Raw genomic sequence first — 17,384 nt, forward strand, 5'->3', positions numbered from 1 at the left:
TTGTGATTAAGCTCCTGGGTATTGAAAGGCTGTGATCATTTCGCCAATGAACACTTAGCGTAGGCTACCTTCTGTTCTGCTAAGCTTCATTGTCCGGCCCTTTCTAGTCCCACACACAGCCACTCGGCAATTTGTGCAATTACCAGTACAACAAAACATAGGCTATTCTTTTTAAAATAAGAATCACTTATCACATTTAAGTCTTCATTGACAGCTCAGAAGTGCTACATAGTTAAAGTGATGACAGCTAGCCATTGGCGATGCCAACTGTCAGTCAAAAGACTAAGCCGATAATTAGGGCCCGAGCACTGACAGTGCGAAGGCCCTATTGTATCTGTAGGAATTTTTTATTTTCTTTCCTTGTTTTTTTCCTCGTTTTTATTTTTATTTTTCCGACGAAATGAGGGCATTTTACCCCCTAAACGTGCCCCAAAAGTCACCACATTTTGATATTTAATGGTTTGCATTAATGGGCGTGGCCTAATGGCTCAACAGCGCCCATTCATCGCTGCTTGCAGCTTTAGGCCCCGTTTACACGGGGCAAAAACGGAGGCGTTTTCATACGTTTTGGCCGTTCGTTTACACGAAAACGGAGCTCAGAGTCACCAAAAACGATCATTTCTGAAAACTCCGGCCAAAGTGGAGATTTTCAAAAACTCCGTTTTCACGTTTGCGTCTAAACAGAGAAAACGGAGGAAAACGGAGATTTACGTCACATTATGCGACAGAAACGTCACCAGCAGCGTCATGAGTGCGACCTGTGTTTACAATTTGTTTGGCCACCGTCAATATTTTCTTTTATTTTACCTGTTTTAAATTCTCTCAGACTCTCGTTCCGTCTTGGAAGTAAAGCCTGAATTATGGTCCCGCGTTAAATCGACGCAGAGCCTACGGCGTAGGGTACACAGCGATGCGCGCCGTACGGCGATGCGCGCCGTTGGTGTAACGCGGAACCATAAATCAGCCTTAACTGGAAGTTACACGTGTCATTTGTTGATTTTTTTTCCAGGATTCTGATTGGCTGGCATGACGTTACCAGCGTTTTCATGCGGGTCCGTGTAAACGAGGATATTTTTGAAAACGGAGAGGGGAAAATATCCGTTTTTGTAAATACCCGGCTACGTGTAAACGTGGCCTTAATTATACATGAATTTGTTGCTTTGTATAATCTTACCTGATGTGGTACAAAGATACTCATCCCTCGTACAGTTGTCATGCAGGTAGGATGCTGCTGGATGGTAAACAAATTAAAATCACATAACTTCTCAGTCGAATAAAGACTCAATAAATCCCGGGTTTCACTCATTTTCAATTCTTCATGTTTGAGTTTCTTTGCAACCTGACAAGAACTTTTGTTTGTAGTGCCAAGTGTTACAACCAAACATTTTCAACGAATAACTATACATTTGCATCATCTGAACCAATAACCAAGGGAACTAGAAAAAGGCCCCATTAAAGCTGTTCTATGATCTACAATCCCTCATAACCAAATATACATTTATTTGGAAATATCTCCAAAAGATATTCCTGACACATGCAAACCTACACTTCTCTTCAGATCATTCATTAGGATCTTTGGACTTACAATTACGTCATATAGACTTTTTTTATGTTGGCACAGAGAAGATACCAGCTGCAATCAATCATCATCACTAGCGGGAAGTTATTACAACTTGGCGAGTTTGAACACATTTTGAAACTCTCTGAACGTTTCAATTAATCAGTGCTAATTTTAGAAAATCGATAATGAATCAAACTTGTGCAAAATGTTCTTAGGTTTTTTCCAGCCTATTAAATAGATTTGTTGTGCAATTGTTGAGCCAAGAAAAATGGGAGTTAAAAAAAACATCACAAAATCCAAGACTGTCCGTCATGTACATGACAATGTAAGTCCATTATTTCCAGAGTATACCTTCCTTTCTTCCTAAGTGAATGTTTCAGTTAAGAAAGATCATTAGATACAGCAGCATGTGTCACGGACAGTGTAACTGCTGTATGTGCATGAACATCTGACTTCCTGTATGCAAGCTCGTCCCGTGGGATCTTGCATGGCCTCAGCAGAAACAGCTCTTATCTCCTGCAATCAAGTCTGGAGCTCCAAAGCAGCTACCATCAGCCACAAACTCATTAATTACTCTTTAGTATCAAGCCGTAATTAGAGGCAGCAATCAGGCCCCTGCCCTGATACTCTTCCCAACACCCCCACTCCCTATTAGCACTCCGCAATGAATTGTGCGCTGGAAAGCCAAGTTAGTTGCTGCTGAGATGAGCTCCCCCACATATGAGATTAGGCCACATGTGGCTAGATAAGGGGTGGGGGTGAAACAGGCTCGATGTGTGTTGGAAGGAAAGAGATAGCGAAAAGAAGGTGAGAAGAAATACAAAAGGGAGATGAGGTGATGTTGCCACTCAGGTGGAGCATTAATTTGCCATTAATTATGTCATCACCCCCTTAGGCCCCCTCACACTTCTCCTCACCTCCCACTCTTGATGAGTGGATCATAGCGGAGGGGAAGGGAAATATCTGATTAGGTCTGTCTCTTCCGTCAGTACTGGGTAAAGGTGAAATAGGGTAAAGTGCAAAGAGGTGGGATGGAGGGGTCTGAAGTCTTTATAGACAGCGATTGGGTTAATAAACAAAATAGAACAACATCAGGAGAATTTCATTGTAGGCTTTTGTCTTTTAATCAAGAAAAAGTCTGTAGCTGTGGAAACCCAAAGGATGTTGGCCATGTTATGTCACAAGTTTTATTTTTATACCCAGAATGAGAGGAGATGACTATATGGATATTATTTTAAAGAGCAAAATAGTGTTAAGGATTACAGCTGCTATTATTATTTTATATATGTTGCTATAGATACTGCACAGCAATTCAAAGTAGATATTTCTAACAGAGCAACTGGCTGGGTTTTATCATCTTAACCTAATCATCTTCCCGCATCAACTTCTCAAAATCAGAAAGATCCAGGATGGAGTGTCACGCAGAAGAAATGTTGCAGATGCATATTGGAAGCAACAAATTATCAGCAGCAAGTCCAAAAGTCAGTGCCTGTGAGTTGCATCAGTGGCCTCGGCAAAAGTGTTTTACACTTGTGTGAGAGCAGTATTCATGCAGAGAGGAACAATAAGGCTTTATGCTACCTTCAAGGTGACTTCTTTTCCAGAGGCATCCAAGCATTTTGCAACAACGGCATGGTAAACTACACTGTGCACACATTATAAAGACATGGCTGGAAGAAGAAGATATAGGTTCTGCACTAGTAAAGAAACATCTACTACAGGCAGGCCAGTGGGTCCAGACCGTAAACGGGAAACACTGCACTAGTCAGTACCGTATCATACCTGAGAATGATTAACCCTGAAGTCTTGCTCATTTCGCTCCTGTGAGTGCTCAAGCACAGCCCAATTCCTCATCCTTGGCACAGTTGGAGGAGTTAAGCTTGGGTACAATAGACAAGGGTGTGTATAATGCAACATAAGTATGATGTGTAGATGCAATGCTTCCTTGCGAGAGTCATTTAACAACACAGAATAATCACGGAATAATCCAGAAAATGTAAAAAATGTGAGTGCTGAACCTGACTCAAAATAAAGTACAAAGCGGTGTCCTATATGATGACGTGTACAAAATGCAATTGCACTCAAGCACAGTTTAGTTTGGAGTAATGTAAGAGCAGGCCAGTGGGAGAATAAGGAGGGAGGGTCAATCTTGCCCGGGTAAAGAACCGCTCTGCTAGTGTGAGGGTGTGCTAAAGCTTCTCAAGGTAAGAAATAACGCTGAATGATCCAACATGATTTGTTAAATCACTATTTAGTAGCTAGTTCTTACAAATACTTAAAGTTTTATGCAACAAAAAAAGTGTAAAAGATTTAGGAATACTTTATCCGACCAAGTCCTATAACAACAGATTTTTATTATGTTGCTTTTGTAACACAGAATACCTGGGATGGATTCATTTTTTGTTTTTTGGCATTTATATTTTACTGATTTTTGTGTATTTTGTATTGATCATTGAGCACAAAGGTCTTCCCTCCTTCTAACCTCTGCAAAAACACTGCAAAGGTTAATCAGGGCTGTTCAGGACCCTGTGCGCTGTAGGGATTCATGGTCTTGCGCAGGAACACTCTTACAAACAAAACCTTGAATTTTGATTGTAAGCCTTTTGGTTTAACCAAACTTCCCAGCTCTCTGGGCAGCACATTACACCTTTCCCAGATAGCAAAATATGACTGAATTAACTTAGAAATATGGTTAGGCAAGAACTTTCAGCATACGTTGATTCAACATTGATTAGACATTGGCATTAAAATTCTACCTCAAAACAACATTGATTCAATGACATCTTTTCAACATTTCACTGGCTAGACTTGGATGATTGTTGGATTAATACCTTTTGCTATCTGGGCTCCTTCCTCTATTCTCTTCATTTTTCTACGCTCCTTCTGCCATACTGCATCACTGTGCATCATCACTGGATTGAATCCAAACTGCAGAAGACTTTTTTTCCTAACATAACCCTTCAAGCTATTTGATATGTGGTTCTAAAATGGATTTCAAAAAGAAGTATGCGATTTCAGAATGATTAAACCTCCTGTGTTTATTATTATTAAAGAAAACTGTTGTTGCAAAGCAAGTTATTAGACCTGTTTTGAGATTTGTTTCAAATGTCTTGATATCTCCATAAGATAATCAATCTATTTTTGTTCAGGCAACAGTATCCCAAAACATCTCACATTAGACTTAATTCAGGAATAAGTAAATCAGCCACAGCTTGTGAATTGTTTTTTTTTGTTGCTGCACAAGAGTTGCTTCACAGCCAAAAGCGCTGGACTGAAAACTCCTCTTACTCCCAGACCGATCTGCAGGTCTTTTAATACAGGGACCAACATAAGACAACAACTGAGTCCAAGTTATTAATGTTTACTGCTATAAGGTTTGTTTACATCAGTGTGGGCGAAAATTAAAGTCATCTGAAGTAATGCAAAGGCCTCTCTCTGATGTGGTTTGTGTAGCCTTCCAACTTAACAGTGCATTTTTTATGATTTGCCTGATTTGCTGGAATGAATTATTCTAACATAAAATTTTGGGGCATATTAGCTTTTTTTTCCTTCTTTTAATGTATTTTGTTCAGTGGTGCTGTAAACATGCCATTTTTGCATATGTAGTAAGGTCTCCAATAGTCTATCAGTTTTAAAACATTACTGTCCAACAGTTTTCAACTCTGTCGTCAACAGATAATTCTCAGCGGTCTTTCTGAGATCCTCTTCAAACACTACCTCTGTGCCTTAAGGAGTATGTTCATCCTGTTCAAAAATCTTTTTTTCCACAACATTTTTTATCCTGTTGCTGCTTTTGAAAGTAAAAATTGTAATATGTAAAACATATTTCAACTCAACTGAAAAGCCTTTTTCATAATGAGTGATTGCCGTCTTTAAATAAAGGATTTCAGACGATTGTGTTTAGTGGTGCCACATGCATGTATGTAATCCATAACCTCAGGCGTAGCTGACCAGACAACCCCAGTCTGTCCGGTGTCCCTGCCAGCGGTCTGGCCACAGCGCTGCTGTGGGCTGTCTACTGAGTGTATGATTCAGCAGGAGGATGGCTAGTCCCTGGTCTTGGGTTACAGCTGGTGACAGTAGTCTTTGTTCTGCTGTCAGGGGGCGGAGAGCAGTGGCGTCCAAAGTGATGGAGCTGGAGTCCGTCCATGGGAGGCCATACAGGGATTAGCAGTGACTGCTTTCAGAGTGAAATAATTGTATTTAGCGCCTTTAACCTTTGATAAGTTACCAGCTGGTAAGAAAAAAATATATAGTCCTAAACATCTGCCCTATATACAATTACCTGGAATTCTATATTGTTAACTAAGTTAAGTGTATTTTATCATTTTTTATTTTTGTAACATGATAAATCTTGACCAGCACGGTGGCTTAGTGGTTAGCACTGTTGCCTCACAGCAAGAAGGTTTCCGGTTCGACTCCCAGGCCCCGGCGTGGGTCTTTCTGTGCGCAGTTTGCATGTTCTCCCCATGCCGGGTACTCCGGCTTCCCCCCACAGTCAAAAATCATGCGTAGTAGGTTAATTGGTGATTCTGAATTAGGTGTGATTGTGAGTGTGCATGGATGGTTATGTGTATATATGTGGCCTGGCGACCTGTCCAGGGTGTAACCCCTGCCTCTTGCCTGAAAATGAGCTGGGATAGGCACACAGCCAAGGTAACACTCAACTGGTTGAAGAAAAAGAAAATAAAGCTGCTAGAATGGCCCAGTCAATCACCAGACTTGAATCCAATTGAAAATCTTGGGAAAGAACTGAAGATCCGGGTTTCACAGAAGAGACCCCCGGAACCTTGAAGATTTGAAGGCAGTTTGTGTGGATGAATGGGCCAAAATCACACCTGAGCAATGTATTCGACTGGTTTCTCCATACAGGAGACGTCTTGAGGCTGTGATCACCAACAAAGGTTTTTAAACTAAGTATTAAATTAATTTCAGTAAGCGTGTTCAATACTTATTCCCTGTGTCATTTCACTTTATTACACATAACGTAATTTATGGACATAAATGTTTGGATTTCTTTGTATGTGTGCATTACTTGGGTTGATGCCGACATCTGGTGAAAATTTCATGCCAATAGCTCGATTAGAAATATGTTTTTTGAGAGAAATGTTGACGTGTTCAATACTTATTTTCCCCGCTGTGTATATATATATATATATATATATATATATATATATATGGTATTCTTCATTCTTAAACCCAAAATATGAAATGAATTTAAAGAAAATGTGTCTCATGGTTGTCAGTTTGTTATGGCTTTGGTGATGGCTGGACACAAAAGCAAACACAAGACTGTGGGATGAAAAGGCAGGAACAAAAAAGAAAGCAACAAAGCAGGCTTCTGTGTTCCACCCAAAAGAGGTAATAATCTGGCATCGGACTCCGAGATGGTGCAGGCTTTTAACCGTGCCTGATTACCAACGAGCTGTAGGTGCGATGCTGACGGACTTCCACGGACCCGCCCAGCCTGAAACGCAACAGCCGGCAGCCAGGGACCAAAAACCGAACAGACAACATAACCACCACACAGGTTACATTGTTCATTTTAGAAGCACTTAAACTTTTTGTGGCCTTACTATTCCATTTTATCTTAACACCTGACTTATGCCTTCTGTTGTCCTCATTCATTATCTAAGTTGGGCTAGAACATTATGCTGCTGAAACCTGAAGGCTGGGCTTTAAAATTCAAAGACTCTTTGTACTTGTTGGAACTTTCCCTGAGATCTTTCCAAATATGGAGCTCATGTAGTGGATGATCTTTGAAATCCTCAGGACAAAACCATATTTTTTCACCTGTTTCTTCATCATCTCAATAATCTTGCAACCTGTGTGCTTTTAAGAAAGTCACACCTTGGCTTTAGAACTTTTTATTTTTTGCCTTGTAAAAGTCAAGCAGTTTTTATGTATCATTAGAGGATTGTCATGTCTTCAAATATTAGCATAAATAAATTATCCATCCATCCATCCATCCATCCATCCATCCATTTTCTATATACATTTAATCCTACACAGGGTCACGGGGCTCTGCTGGAGCCTATCCCAGCTCACTACAGGAGAGAGGCAGAGGTTAAAGGTGACCTATTATGACATTAAATGTATTTTTAAACAGGCCTTGAATGTCTTAAAAACAATCAAAAGCTTCTTTTTTCTACAGAAATTAGAAATTCAGCCTCTGGGCCATGTCTTTATTTTTACTGCTCCTAACCTCCTTCTCTATGAGGGATTCTGAGGGGAGGGGAGGCTATGATAATGAGGCACTGTGCTGATTGGCTGCCTGAATGACGTGTAGCAGGGGAGGGCACAAAGCCTCGCTCTGGGCAGAAGAGCAGCATGGAACACTATTAGAGCGTGTCCCATGCGAGCGAGTGTCAGCGACAAAATCAATTCCATTGCTTTATTTTTTTTGTATTGGACTGTGCTAACTGGCCGCGAGTTTAACGGTTTCAGTGTGGAAAGAGAGCGTCCGATGTCACGCAGCTCGACGCGATAGTCGGACGCTCGCATGCAGTTACACGGTGTAAACGGATCTTAAAGCCTGAATTACGGTTCTGCGTTAAATCGACGCATATCCTACGCCTACGCTTATGTTACAAGACAAATGAATCATGTTAACTATAAAGACATCACAACACTGAATGTTCACAAATGGCAACTTTATTGTTAAAGAAAAATAAAATAACATTTGTACACATTATATACATCACTTATATACACCATACACTGTTTATATACACTAAGTTGTATATAAATAACATTTATGCACTATTGGTGGCTCAAGGAAGGACCATGCATGTCTTCTGAAGGTGTCGTTGAACAGCTTCAGGTGCATTGCTTGGAAGATCTGAAACCATCGACAGAAAAAAATGTATTACTAATAGAGCTCCGGTGTTACCCGTTAGGTAACACCGGAGCTACTTACCGGAGCTCCGGTGTTACCCGTAGACAAATATAAATAACATAAAAAATTAACGTCACTTACTGCTGACTCGTGTGCAGTTGCCGGGTCCGTACTGTTGGTACTGATCCTTTAATGAGGGTAAGTGTCAATGCAAAACCTAATTTTTACTGTCCCTCGTTGTTGAAACAGCCACACGATATACCGCTTCGAAACAATGGCGGCGTTCTTGTCCCGGCGGAATTAGTTGTGGGCGTGGTTTCAGCAGCGGAGGCCGACCTATGGAAATCGCTCCCGTCTTTGCGTAACGACGGGAGCAGAATCTGAACGGCTCGTAGAAGTCACATGACACTGGAAGGTCATCCGGGCGGGGTGTACAGACACTGCAAAATTTGGTTGCTTTACTCCTTCTCTGAGTTGGCAGGGTGAGGGGACACCACTTTATATATGTTAAAGCAAGAAAAAACGTGTTTTTCCCCTTTAAATCAATTATGGAACGTGTTTTATCATTTATAAATGATCTAAAAAAACTTTGATTTCTGTTCAGGTTGATTCTGATTATGAAAACTTAAAGGGGACCTATTATGAAAAACACGTTTCAACGCGAGTGGCAGGAAGAAAATAGAAGTAGGGCGTCCGACAAATGTTCAGCTCAAAACGGCGCGTCATGCTGCGCAGCGCTGCATCGCTGCGGCCAGTTAGGACAGTCCAATAGAAAATAAAGCAATGGAATTGATTTTGTAGCTGACGCTTGCTCGCATTGCATGCAGTTATTAGGACACGGTGTAAATAACTCCGCTGGCCGGAGCTTCCGCCATTTTTCCGTAGCGGTGTATCGCGTCATTCAGGCAGCCAATCAGCACATTGCCTCATTATTAGGCCTCATTATCCTCCCCGCCCACTCAGAATCCAGCATAGATAATGAGGTTAGAGACTGGGAAGATAAAGACATGGCTCAGAGGCTCAGAGAATTTCTAATTTATTTAGCAAAAACAATCAAAAGCTTGTTTTTAAGACATTCAAGGCCTGTTTAAAATAGGTATTAGATGTCATAATAGGTCCTCTTTAAGTTATATCATCCTGCAAGCTAATTAATTCCCTTTTTTATTTTATTCCATATTTCAGCTAAACCAAAAACTAAGATGTGCTGAATCCTCATAAGCACTCAAGGACATGGGTACCCTGGAGTCTTGCTTGGGCGACTCTGTCTGTTAGCAGTTAGCCGTGTCCCCAGTCAGCTTTTAGCTCCAAGGGCAGTCTCCACAACAATATCACTAGAGCAAGTAAGGAACGACCTGCCTCCCAGATGCTTGAGTGGATGAATAATGATACTGTAACACAGTTTCTCTCTGCCTCTCTGATAATGAGGAACAGAAGAGCAGAACCTCCCCAAGGCAACGCACCTGGACTGGACTGCCTTCCTGTTCGGCTCAACCTCGATGTCTCTCAGGAGATGTAGGGAAGAGTTACACTTTGGCCTCATGCCAGGTTCTCAGTCTCAGTTACACTCGATCACACTCAGTTTGGTCTAATTGTGAAATTAAGAAATGCCTCATAAAGTCACCCAACCATGCTTGAGCACATCACCCCTCCTAACCAAGTAAAACATTATCTGAATTTGTGCTTTTTTGTGTGTGTGTGTGTGTGTGTGTGTGTGTGTGTGTGTGTGTGTGTGTATGTCTGTCTGTGCGTGAGTTTGTGTGTCAGACATCTTTAGATATAGGTATATAAGCTGCCTGGGTTCCTCTCTCGACACCTTTATTCCTCTCTTTCTCTCTACGTCTCACTTTTTTCCCAGCAGAGATGCTTCGCCAAGTGGAGTCAATTAAAACTGTACATCTAAGTGCGAAATATCTGTTGGAGTGTGTGCGTCCGCGTGTGTGGTTTCATAACCGTGCATTGCGCTTCTTTGTGTGACTGTGTGGTATTTTCAAATGCATGTGCATAAACATTAAGTGAAGTGTCTGTCGATGTGTACGTGTGTATGTGTAGAGGCGGGGACTCCCCTGGGGCCTGGCAGTATGGCGCTGTAATGCTGCACACTCCTCCTGTGAAAATGCCTCCAATGGGACCAGGACAGCTGTGGCCAACCTATACTGATTCGTAGGCCATAACAAGCCTTATGACACCCACCCACACACACACACACACCAAACACACACACACACACACACACACACAGAGAATACTCCAATCCAGGCAACTCTGTCTGGCTTAGTGTTAGTCTCCTTTTGTCTGTCTGTAAGGAGGTATTTGTCTCTCATAAACACCAGCATTCATCCAATCTTACAGATTCTCTACCACTTCTTTATTTGTCTTTGATGGCATATTTTTCCTCAATTTTTCATCCGTTGCACCCATTCCTTAGTCTGCATGTAGCAACATGGTGCCTGATCACCAGACAGTCAACAGGGATTGTGACTTCTGGTTGCATTGACAGAAATGTGACAATAGAGACTTTTTTTTCTTTAAATTTCATTTATTTAACAGTCACCAGATGATGAGATACATTCTCTTAAAAAAAGAAATAGACAACAAAACCGATAATCTTTTGAGATTTTTAAAAACTATTGTACATTTTTTTTAATATATAGATTTTGTACAAAATAAAAGTCAGTAAAACAGGCAAAGGGAGAGTGACATCTTAAAAAAACAAAAAACAAGGGAAGGGACAGGAGTTGTACAACTATCACATTTAGGAATGACAAAGACCAGTCTCTTTCATAAATAAATATAGGAAAATTAGACATCATATATAGCTCTCTTTCCGATAGCAAGGGATTGCTAAAAGTCTGTAGCATAGAATATAACATAACTGCTTCGTGAAGCCTGGATGCTTATAAAATTACACGCATTTCCACACTGAAATTAACCAAAACCTGTGCGGCTAAAGGCCTTCAAATAAAGGTATTTACCTCAATAATGGCTCTGATAGTCTGCGCCGTGCTTGACCTTTGGCTGTAAGAATAACCCCCACTCCACTCTCTCCGCCTCCCCCCTTTCCCCCTTCCCCCCACATTTTCTTTGTGCGGTACAGACGGGAGTGGAGAGTCTCCTTGACGGAACCAGAGAACAGGGGTGTCTTCTTCTTTTTTCCTCTCTCAAGGCCAGTGAGAAACAGGCTGCAGACTCCCCCCCTACTCACAAACACAGAAACAACTGAGCAGAGCACATATGGGAGTGGTGCACGCCATTGGAGCTTAGGAAGGTCATACTGCACTATACCAACATCGTTTCACCAGTGAATTCAATGCGTACACTATGGATATTTCAGTCCTGTTCTCATCAGTTCTTAGAATTTCAACAATACAACAACTACTACTAGACAACAGAATAAACACACAAAAAAGCAGATGTGGATGGCTTTGTGGAATTACATCCCTGTTTGATGTAGACTCATGCCACTCAGGCTGGCTGCTTGTTTTTTCCTTAAATCTCTCCATTTGCACCTGTTTCAGTATTTGAAGCTCAGAGTATAAGCACTGAAAATATGGGAACATAACACAGATAATGGAGATGATTTACAATATGAGTACACTACCTGTTTTCAGACACACACATTCAGATAGCATGGACACAGAGGCTGATGAATAATCTCAGTATAACCAGAGGCTTTTGTTCTATCCTTGTCTACGTCGTTCCTCCTTTTTTTTTTTCTTTTGTTTGAAACCTTCTGAGCAGACAAGCAGGCAGTGACATTGGCCCTTCTCAGAGCAGGAAGGCAAGCAGATTGACTTGGTGTTAATCACCTTTTTGTCTCACTACTTTTGGCCCATTACACTGAGGAGGTAAGCAGTGGCCCAGACAGCAGGGGTGAGAGAACGGAGGACAGCACGTTAGACTCTCAATGATGACACATCGCTCCCGTATCACTTTCGAGATTAAAAGCAAGATGCTGAATTTCAATCAAGCCACATTAATGGCTTGGTATGAGGAATGGTCACTTTGTCTCCACTGGTAGACAGAAAGAAGGATAGACAAACTGGCATGTGAGGCCCAGGTGATACAAGGTGAAATGGCATCTTAATTCACCAAATTACAAGCTGGCCACTAATGACAGCATCCATTTAATTGCATGACAATATTCTTCAACCAGTGAGAAAGGGGCATTACAAAATGTTACATCCAAGAGAAAAGTCAAAGCACCAAGGACCAAATGCAGGAAGTTGTAAATACCAGAGCTGCAGAAAGATAACTAATTGGAACTCATGAATATGCAAACTTATTTTTTATTAAATTGTATAATGGAGTTCAATTTAAATATATTGTACAAATGCGATACAACTTGTGCCAAATACAAGATAATCTATTAAATTATTTTGGAAATTTGGTATAATCTTTTTTTTTTTGTAGTAGGAGGGAAGGATTTGCCGCAACACTTCTCCCTACCGCTACTGACATCATATAAAAAAGTAGATCCAATTATCTGACATTTTTATTAGAGGAGCTTGCGATTTACCCAATTGTTCCCGTCAGATGCTATAGCCACCTTACAAAACATGCCAAGCTCTGCCTGTGCTGCTCTGTGAAGGCATTGCACCGTGAGATGTGACCCACTTGCAATAAAGTGCATTCAAAGTTCATTTCTCATGGTAGATGAGAAGCGATGTTGGGCAAGCACAGCTGAGAGATTGTCATCACAGTACAGCTGATATGAGAAAAAAAAAAACTTAATCCAATGTGAACTAGATCTCTAGAGGAGGAGGAGACTAAAAGAGGGAGAGTGACAGAGGACATTTCAAGACAACAGAAAGATATCGGAGCGTTGGTCCTATAGTCTTTGTGTCAAGTCAGGAATGTCACAGTTGACCACAGTGCTTCATGGGTAGGGTAGTCCTGTCTGAAATATACAGCGTGTTGCCTTTGACTTCAGCCCGGCACCCAGCTCTGGTTGCTATGGGCTTGCTGTGGACCAGTGAGACCGCTCATTCCCATCCCCATGCCCATAGTCACACCCATTCCCATACCCATCCCAAGGCCCACTCCCTGGGCAAGGGAGCAGTCAAAATTAAAGTCCATTTCTTCGCCGGAGTCCATGATGTCATGGAGGAGAATAGACTCTACATCACAGTCCAAGCTACCTTGGAACATGTCAATGTCCAGGTCAGCTGGTAGTCTCTCATGTGAGTGATGTTGGTGATAGCCATGGTAGGTGCCACCAGCGCTACTATTACTCATCCCGTGGCCATGGTGGTACAGTCCATTAGTCATGCCTTGGTGTTGTGAGTCAGGGTAATGGTTGTGACGCGAGTATGGAGTGGTGGCCACGTGGCAGGAGTCCTGGGGCATGCCAAGCATTCCTGCTGGGTTTGGGGGGAGGGTAGTAGAAGCAGGGAGGTGGGCATGTGATGGGGGGCTATACAAGTAGGGGGCTTTGTGATTGTAAGTCTGTAACTGACTGCTGTTTCCATGTGGAGTCAGGGCTGCCGCGCGGGGTGGTGTATGATTATGGCTCCGACTCAGGCTGTGACCATTGTGGCCTAGGCTGTGAGGTGAGTTGTGGTTGGTTACATTATTGTGATTATGATTAGGAGTATGGCTGTGAGTTCTGTTATGGCTATGAGGTCCATTGTGGCTGTGGTCATTGTGGTGGACAGGGTGGTGGCTTCGATGGTTAGATCCTATTCCGTTACTGGCTTGACCCATCAAAGTATGACCTTCTCGCTCTTGTCCCAGCATCATGTCCTTGGAACAGTACTGTTGGCCAGCAGAACCTCCTGTTAGGAGGCTCTGCAGTGCATTTGTACTTGAATATGCTCGCATGGTTCCAGAGAAAGTGGCTGGCTTATTCTCCTGAATGGTCTGCATGGGTGAATGGTGACGGAGCATACCCATACCTGTCACACCGTATACGCCTGTACTATAGGAGCCCTGTCCCTTCATTCCAGAGCTGTAGTGATACACAGAGGTTTGGTGCTTCTGTCTGCCAACAGGCGGATGCTGCTGATGTTGCGGCTGCTGTTGACGATGATGATAACCATCCTCCATCATCTGCTCATCCAAACTGATGGCACCTGTTAGGTTTGCCAACTGAGGCAGCGGCTCAAGGGGAGGGCAGTGATTCCCTGCCCCAATAGTTGGAGAGCGGGCACTAGTTGGTGAAGAGTAGAGATGCGGGGAGGTGGAACAGGACAGGCCACCCTCCTCAGGTTCCTCTGGTTCTCCCTCTGCGAGTATAGGTGACAGACGCCCACTTAGGGTGGAAGCTGATGAACTAGCCCTGGAATGGAGGTCTGTCCAAGCGTCAAACTCTCCATCTGTCCCAGATGTACCTCCAGTTGCAGGGAGGTTTTTCTGTGATGGGCTGCCATGGTCCGGTGAGCTCTGGAGCCCCACAACACCAGACCCTGCTCCAATCCCAGGACGGCCTACCCTTTTGCCTCTGACGCGGCCTTTGCTTTTTAAGTATTTGGTGCTGTTGTCCATGGAGACGGCTCGTCGCCTTGGGGCTTTGCCCATCTTGCCACCATCTGGATTCAGCATCCACCAGGAGCTCTTTCCTGTCCCCTCATTCTGCACCCGGATAAAGCGCGTGTGGAGGGAAAGGTTGTGTCGAATGGAGTTCTGCAGAGAGATCAAAGAGAGAGACGGCAAGAGACATCAAATTAAATTGTAACATAAACCACATCCATTTATATTCTTACTAAAATTGCTCATTTTAAGTGAGCACCAGTGAGTGAAATGTACCTCAGATTCAGATAAAAAGTTCCACAGGAAAATACAAATTTTGTTCATTGCTCCATGTGAGCATCCATGTGATCACTCCATAATCAAAATCAGATTGATATTCTTGAAGTTCAACATACTTTAAGTTATAGAATGAAGATTGAGCATTCCCCTATTTTTTTCTACACAGTACAGTTTCAAATTATGTGGTCACTTTTATGTCTATTATTGGGTATACACACAGAGGTAGGTAATCAACTTTCTGTGAAATCCATCAGAAAATTGAATACACATTCAGCCACAGCTGGCATGAAGCAAGGCCCTGTCAAACCCATCTAACCTGAAATGAACTGAGACTCTAGTCTTGAGAGATTCTCCTACTTCATGTCAATCCTCCCACTTTCATTTCTATCAATCCATGTGTCTTCCACCACTTCTCCCTTTAGCTGGGCTGATGTAAGCCGCTGAGGTTGAGCATACTGTACGTTTGAAGTTTGTGCCAGTCTGGCTTAGTGCCAATCCTGTCTTTTTCATTCTTGTAGCCTTAAAGGGGGTTGGGGGTGTATTGCAAAATTGAGCCATGAGCAAGGAAGGCTAATGGATGTATCCCACCTTCTACCTTTACTGTCGATCTCTCCTCCCCTCCCTTGTTCTGTCTTTATCACATCCTACTTTCTCTTTTGTCACCGAGTGCCACATTTTTCACCTCCTCCAGAGGAATCATTTTTCTCTTTTTGTTTCCTTGTTTCACACACTTCTTCAAACATAAGCCATTTTCCACCTCTGCTTACAGCCTATTTGCCTTTGGTTATAAAATGTGCCATCAGTTGCCATCATTTGTATTCCTATTATCCTGTATTCTTGCAGGTGTGGTCAAAATCGAGTTATTTGTTGTCTTTTTTTTGTTGCAATACTAGTTGCATTTCAAGTGTCACTAAATATTGTTATTGCAGTTCTGTTTGTTGTATATGAGGCATATACAGAGAGATTATTTTTTTTAAATCAAAAGGAATCTCATGTGTTTTAGAAATATACAAGTGCAATAGATCATTGTGTATAGAGGGGTTCTCACATTTCCACTATCTCTATTATGTTGTGGATTATTTGTATTCACACAGAATTGCACAGCAGGGATACAAATAAATCAAATTGTGGCAAGGAAAACACATAAATGGGAGGCGAGCTGAATTCAGGTGATCTGTGAATGCCTCCTTGGGTTATCTTGCTGTGCACCTACGGCATTAGGTAACCATGGCAACCGGGTAAACGTGCAACGACAGAGCTATATCATATTGTGGTGAGAGTCAAGAGAGTCAGTGAGAGCGATGGAGGGAGAGTGGGGGATGGGGTAAAGGATGCAAGCGGAAGAGACTGTTTGATGCTGCTGCTCCAACACTAAGCCCTTTCATCTTGGCAGTGCAGGTCCGCAGGGGATGCCCGCTCCCTGCTTCTGACGGCTTCTCTACGTGCCACGCCAACTCCCTGTCTCGCTCTGGCTGGATCATCCACCTATCATACCACTCCAAATCATCCCCCCCATAAAGTCCTGTGCATGCCTGAATTAAAACATATGTAAGCTTTCATGCCATTCCACCACGGCTGGTTGTAAATGGGGCATCTTTCAGAGAACCGAACCACTTCGCACTGCCACTCTGTGTGACCTGTCTGATTAAAATCTCGATTTATCCCTCTATGTGGGAAGAGCAGCCCCACTGAACTTGGAGGGATTTGTCATCAGCCCAAACCCTCTTTATCTGATGAATCCACCTGCTAGAGAGATTTGAGAGATTTTGGATGGTGGTGAGCCACCGCATCATTACTATCATCATTCCTAGCTGCTGCCTTTCTGACATGTAGTTTTCAGCATGCATTTTTCACTGACATCCTGTTTGCGTGTGTTATGCTTTGGAATCTAAGAATAGCTCAGGTTGCAGGTGGTTCCGCTGTGGGTGTGGTTCTGTTGGCCTCGTGTTCTCTGAGTCAGGGGCAATTTGGCCAGCCTATAGCCCTCACGCCCCCGAAACAGGCAGTCACTGCTAATCCCCCTCCATCCCTGAGTAATCCCAGACAATCCTGGGCTAATCCCAAGTTGATTCAGGGGCCCTCCCAGCTGGGTGTCTCACACAGAGCTATGCCAGGTCGCCGCAGACGCAGCGGGCACTCGGGATATACTATGATCCTGTAGTAATACAGCGGAAGGAGAGTTTGTGAAGTGGAAAAAGGTAGAATATAAAACTCTTATAGGATACAATGGCAGAGCAG

The 17,384-nt window shown here is 42.7% G+C and overlaps 1 protein-coding gene across 1 annotated transcript in view; it reads right to left on the reverse strand.

Annotated features, from left to right (window-relative positions):
- Nucleotides 1-11,489: 11,489 nt before the first annotated feature.
- The window catches only part of LOC133436727 (forkhead box protein O6-like), a 30,516-nt gene continuing 24,621 nt past the window's right edge, over nt 11,490-17,384 (reverse strand). Inside the window, exon 2 of the mRNA XM_061717242.1 lies at nt 11,490-15,020. Coding sequence (XP_061573226.1) covers nt 13,326-15,020 — 1,695 coding nt within the window. The 3' untranslated portion in view covers nt 11,490-13,325. The remainder of the gene's footprint in view (nt 15,021-17,384) is intronic.

Source organism: Cololabis saira, chromosome 3, assembly GCF_033807715.1.
Source record: "Cololabis saira isolate AMF1-May2022 chromosome 3, fColSai1.1, whole genome shotgun sequence".
Taxonomy (NCBI): Eukaryota; Metazoa; Chordata; class Actinopteri; order Beloniformes; family Belonidae; genus Cololabis; species Cololabis saira.